Source organism: Aotus nancymaae, unplaced genomic scaffold (assembly GCF_030222135.1).
Source record: "Aotus nancymaae isolate 86718 unplaced genomic scaffold, 86718_ANA_hifiasm-v0.15.2.pri h1tg000018l, whole genome shotgun sequence".
In the NCBI taxonomy this organism is placed as follows: Eukaryota; Metazoa; Chordata; class Mammalia; order Primates; family Aotidae; genus Aotus; species Aotus nancymaae.
In genome coordinates this window covers 1,372,743-1,378,742 of record NW_026988430.1, presented here as the reverse complement: position 1 = coordinate 1,378,742, position 6,000 = coordinate 1,372,743, and the positions used below count along the sequence as shown (strand labels likewise).

At 53.4% G+C, this 6,000-nt stretch overlaps 1 protein-coding gene across 1 annotated transcript in view; it reads left to right on the top strand.

Annotated features, from left to right (window-relative positions):
• The first annotated feature begins 593 nt into the window (after window positions 1–593).
• Window positions 594–6,000, top strand: part of SPNS3 (SPNS lysolipid transporter 3, sphingosine-1-phosphate (putative)) — a 57,586-nt gene continuing 52,179 nt past the window's right edge. The window contains exon 1 of the mRNA XM_064378067.1: window positions 594–812. Coding sequence (XP_064234137.1) covers window positions 626–812 — 187 coding nt within the window. The 5' untranslated portion in view covers window positions 594–625. The remainder of the gene's footprint in view (window positions 813–6,000) is intronic.

Genomic DNA, 6,000 nt, shown 5'->3' with positions numbered 1-6,000 from the left:
AGGCAGGCAGCCAGACAGTCTCGTGGCGAGCAGCAGTCTGGGAGGCTCATCTCATTTTCTTTAATAGAGACAGAGTCTCATCTGGGCGAGGTGGCTCACACCTGTAATCCCAGCACTTTGGGAGGCCAAGGCAGGTGGATCACGAGGTCAGGAGTTTGAGACTGGCCTCGCCAACATGGTGAAACTCCGTCTCTACTAAAAATACAAAAAAATTAGCTGGGTGTGGTGGCAGGTGCTTGTAATCTAAGCTACTTGGGAGGCTGAGGCAGAGAATTGCTTGAACCCGGGAGGCGGAGGTTGAGCTTCCCTGGGAGCTTCCCTTCCTCACTGCAGCCAGCACAGCCACAGGCTGGATTGAGGGTAGCACAGAGTTGTCCCGTTGCCCAGGGTAGGGGTGCCGGGAGCCCTTCTCCTCCACAGCAGGTCTGCAAGGCTGGCGATGGGGAAATTGCCCTGGCTGCTGTGGGCCCAGGAGGAAACGGTGATAAGATGCCCCACAGTTAGGGCAGCGGCTTTTAGGTTTGGAGCCTGGGAGCTGACAGGAAGTGACTTGGTGCTGAGTTGATGCGGCTTCACCCGGGGGGCCGGTCCCCGCCAGGAGCTGCAGGCTGGCGTGGTTGGGAGGATGTCAGCGGAGTGCCCCGAGCCTGGGCTGGAAGGGCCGCAAGGCCAGTCCCCAGGGCCAGGCAGGCAGTGTCCCCCTCCCGCCCCGCCCGCCCGCTGGAGCCTGCCCCGGTGGAGGGCCTACGTGGCTGCCGCCGTGCTCTGCTACATCAACCTCCTGAACTACATGAACTGGTTCATCATCGCAGGTGAGGAGGGGACGGCCACGCTGGCAGCACCTGTTGCTCTGCTCTGCCCGCCAGCCAGGGGCTGCAGGTCTAAGGTGACCTTCCAGCCATCACCTGTCTTTCTGCTCCTGGGCCCATCTCTGGTGTTCTCAGCTCTGGAGGTGGTTTTCAGCTATGCCCAAATCAGGGAGGACCAACTGACATTCCCAGTGCAGCCTCAACTAAGAGGGGCTGCCGGCTGAACGTGGTGGCTCCCACTTGTAATTCCAGCACTTTGGGAGGCTGAGGCAGGAAGACTGCTTGAGCCCAGGAGTTTGAGACCAACCTGGACAACACAATGAGACTCTGTCTCTATTTTTTTTTTTTTTGAGACGGAGTCTCACTCTGTCACTCAGGCTGGAGTGCAGTGGTGTGATCTTGGCTCACTGCAACCTCTGCCTCCTGAGTTCAAGGAGTTCTCTGCCTCAGCCTCCCAAGTAGCTGGGATTATAGATGCTTGCCACCATAACCGGCTAATTTTTTTGTATTTTTAGTAGAGACATCTTGGCCAGGCTGGTCTTGAACTCCTGACCTTGTGATCCACCCGCCTCAGCCTCCCAAAGTGCTGGGATTACAGGAGTGAGCCACTGTGCACGGCCAAGACTCTGTCTCTATTTAAAAAATTAAAAATATTTTAGGGCCGGGTTCAATGGCTCAGGCCTGTAATCTCAGCACTGTGGGAGGCCGAGGCAGGCAGATCATTTGAGGTGAGGAGTTTGAGACCAGCCTGGACAACGTGGTGAAACCCTGTCTCTATTAAAAATACAAAAATTAGCCAAGTGTGGTAGCAGGTACCTGTAATCCCAGCTACTGGGGAGGCTGAGGTAGGAGAATTGCTTGAACCCAGGAGGTGGAGGTTGCAGTGAGCTGAGATCTCACCATTGCACTCCAGTCTGGGTGACAAAGGGAGACTCTGTCTCAAAAAAAAAAAAAAAATTAAAAATGTTTTTAAAAATTAAGAGAGGTTACAGAGGGGGTGGGGCCAGGGATATACGGGGTGGCGGGGTGGGTAATGACAGCAGGGAGGACTCCCAGGCAGAGGCCTTGAGGTTCTGGGTGGAGGACAGGGTAGCCTGGGGTGGTAAGAATAGCTCCTGCCGGCTGTGTTTCTAGGACAGCAGGCTGCTCCAAACCTGGCACATGCTGCCTTCCTTCCTGTAGGCCTCAGGGCTCAACCTGCCTCTGCCTTCTGCCACTCACTCACCCACTCACTCACTCACTCACTCAAGACTGATCGGGGGCCAGGCACGGTGGCTCACGCCTGTAATCTCAGCACTCTGGGAGACCAAGGCAGGCGGATCACCTGATGTTAGGAATTCGAGACCAGCCTGGGCAACATGGTGAAACCCCGTCTCTACTAAAAATACAAAAATTAGCCAGGCGTGGTGGTGTGCACCTGTAATCCCAGCTACTCAGGAGGCTGAGGCAGGAGAATTGCTTGAATCTGGGAGGCGGAGGTTGCAGTGAGCTGAGATCACATCACTGCACTCCAGCCTGGGCGACAGAGTGAGACTTGATCTTAAAAAGAAAATACTGATTGTGACTTCACTTGTTCTTCTCTTCTTGTCATTCATTCACTCACTCATTCATTCAAGAACAACTGAGTGCTAATTGTGGGCAGGACTCCCTGGTGGCTGCTGGGGACCCAGGGTGGAAATCAGACTTGTAGTTCCTGAACTCAGGAACGACCATCTCATGGGGCAGAAATAGAGGCTGGTTGATGGCAGTCCTGCGAGGCAGAGAGGTGCGGCCAGATGCGGGGAAAGCACAGGCTAGGCTGGGAGCTCAGGAGGGTGGCTGCAGCTGCCTGTCAGTTACCAGCTCAGCACGCCAGAGAGCGGCTATGGAATCATGAAACTTTAGGGGCTGCAGAATCACCCCTAGACCTGGTTGTCATCTTTGAGGAGCTCAGAGGTCTGGAGTTCCTCCTCCTCACTTGAGGTCAGGGGTTCAAGACCAGCCTGGGCAACAGAGGAAAACCTTGTCTCTACAAAAAACTTTCAAAATTAGCCAGGGACGATGATGCAAGCCTGATGTCCTAGCTACTTGGGAGGCTGAGGCAGGAGGATTGCTTGAGGCTACAGTGAGCCATGATCATACAACTGCACCCTAGTCTGAGTGACAGAACAAGATCCTATCTCAAAAGAAGCCCCTAAAAACAAAAAGCAAAACAAAGCAAAACAAAACACAATAAACAACAACAAAAACCCCAAAGGGGTTTATGTGCTTCCAGATGTGAATGTATGGGGTGAGATCACAAACTTCTTGGGTGCCAGGCTGGGAGCTTGGGTTTTCTGCCTTGGGCAATGGGGAGCCATATAATTGGATTTGAGGCCCTGAGGGGGGCAAGACGAGCTGGGGAGTCAGTTCAGAGGCTGCTGCTGTGGATCAGGCCAAAGCTGAGGAGGCCTGATTTGGAGTGTGGGCTGAGGGCACGCAAAGGAGGGAAGGAACAAGAGGTGGACGGGAGCCGGGAATCGCCGGTGCAGAGCGCCCTGAATCCAGGAGCCTGGGAAACTGCTATCTCTGCTGCTGACCCCGGGGGCCCCTGGCTGGGCCCTAAGACCCTGAGTCTTGCCTGCCCAGGTCCCTTCCCCGTTAGCACTTCCTCTGGCTGTGTAAGAAAGCGGGCTGTGGTTACTGGGGCAATAGAGGCCTGGAGAAGTGAAATCGTGCTGAGTGTCTGGAAATGGGTGGGGGCTGATATGTTCTTGCAGGAAATGGCTCTTTTGGGGCCAGGGTGGTGGGCTACAGGTAACAGCAAGGCTGGGTGCACGCTTGGCTCTGGGTCATCCCCAGAGCTCCATGGAGCTGAGGGGAGCCCAGGAGGTGACAAAACAAAGGGATGAGTCCTAATTCCTAAAAATGGAAGATGGGCACAATTTATAGTATTTTCATTTAGCCATTTATTTTGCTTACTGTGTTGTGTATTTTTTTTCTTTCCAATGACTATCTTCTTTGTGTATTTAAAATAATAAAAGGGGGACTTTGAGAGCCAAGGCGCGTGGATCACTTGTGGAGTGATCCAGGAGTTCGAGACCAGCCCAGCCAGCACAGCGAAACCCCGTCTCTACTAAAATTACAAAAAAATTAGCCAGGTGTGGTGTTGCATGCCTGTAATCCTAGCCACTTGGGAGGCTGAGGCAGGAGAATTGCTTGAACCCGGGAGGTGCAGGTTGCAATGAGCTGTGATCACACCACTGCGCTCCAGCCTGGGTGACATGGTAAGACTCCGTCTCAAAAAAACAGCAACAGGCTGGGTGCCGTGGCTCATGCCTGTAGTCCCAGCACTTTGGGAGGCCAAGATGGGTGGATCACCTGAGGTCAGGAGTTCGAGACCAGCTTGGCCAACAGGGTGAAACCTCGTCTCTACTAAAAATACAAAAATTAGCCGAGCATGATGGCGTGTGTCTGTAATCCCAGCTACTTAGGAGTCTGAAGCAGGAGAATAGCCTGAACCCGAGACGCGGAGGTTGCAATGAGCCGAGATTGCACCACTGCACTCCAGCCTGGATGAAAGAATGAGACTCCGTCTCAAAAACAAAACAAAACAAACAACAAGAAATAAAGAAAATATGAAAAGGGGGAAAAAGACACACTGGTTTGTATGTCAGGTTGTGGTGGCAATTGGGGACAAATTAAATATCTAAACAAAGATTTCTTATGTTGCTTCTCTGTTTCTTTGATTTTTTTTTTTTTTTAGACAGAGTCTCACTCTGTCACCCAGGCTGAAGTGCAGGGGTGTAATCTCGGCTCACTGCCACCTCCACCTCCTGGGTTCAAGCGATTCTCCTGCCTCAGCCTCCCCAGTAGCTGGGATTACAGGCACCCGCCACCACTCCTGCCTAATTTTTCGTAGTTTTAGTAGAGACAAGGTTTAGCCAGGCTGGTCTGGATCTCCTGACCTTGTGATCCGCCTGCTTCAGCCTCCCAAAGTGCTGGGATTACAGGTGTGAGCCACCACACCTGGCCCGATTCCTTGATCTTTATGCACGTGGGGCAGGTATTGGAGGTGTGCCTGCAGGGCTTTCTTGGGGTGGGTGTTTCTGTGGGGACCCACGTGGGGGCTTCTGTTCCCCTTCTGTGGTTCTGGGTGTGGGGACAGGCTGCCTGTGGCTGAGATTTGAGTCTCAGCTCCTCCAGCTTCAGATGGGTAAACTTGGGTACCTAGAGCCTCTGTTTCTTCGTCTGTAGAATGGGGGCAATGAGAGTCCCCACGTTTTAGGATGACAGTGGCGTGTGTACAGCTCAGGGCCTGGCTCTCGGTCATCTCCTGATCATGAATGTGATGATCATTCTTCTTCATGATGATGAAGGGCCAGAGCTGCCTGGCTCATGCGAGCGCGTGCTGCAGACCCAGAGCCTTCCGAGATACCACCAAGAAGCTACCGGGAAACAGACCTTGGTGTCTGGGAGACCCACTTTGTCTCTGTGCATTAGCTGGGGCACCCACTGCTGTGCCTAGGGAAGAACATATGTGTGCATACGTGCATGCAAGCCGGGACACTTGTGTCTTTGTACGTATCCGTTCATCTGTGCTCCTGGTGTCGGTGCACGGGCAAGGCTGCCGTGTCGCACACCTCCAGGGACTTCCGTTTACACAGTGGCCTAAGTGAAGGGCTGTGCACCTAGCAGCAAGAGAGCCGCCGGCCCCTCCAACTGCACCGTGGGTGGGAGCCCTGAGCCTGTGCACAGGCTGGCAGAACTCTGGGCGTGTCTTTATGGGTTTATCTCACTGCACGTGTGTATGTGTGTCTGGGTGTATGAGGCTGGGTGTACATGTCTGTGAGTGTGAGTTCCTGTGTGTGTGTATATTTGTGCCTCTGCAGGTGTGTTCCTCTGGCAATGCCTTGGTTTTTTGTTTCGTTTTGCTTTGTTTTTGAGACTGAGTTTTGCTCTTGTTGCCCAGGCTGGAGTGCAATGGGCACGATCTCAGCTCACCACCACCTCCACCTCCCGGGTTCAACGATTCTTCTGCCTCAACCTCCTGGTAGCTGGAATTACAGGCACCCGCCACCATGTCCAGCTAATTTTTTTTTCTTTTTTGAGACAGAGTCTCGCTCTGTGGCCCAGGCTGGAGTGCAATGGTGCAATCTTGGCTCACTGCAACCTCTGTCTCCCGGGTTCAAGTGATTCTCCTGCCTCAGCCTCCTGAGTAGCTGGGACTACA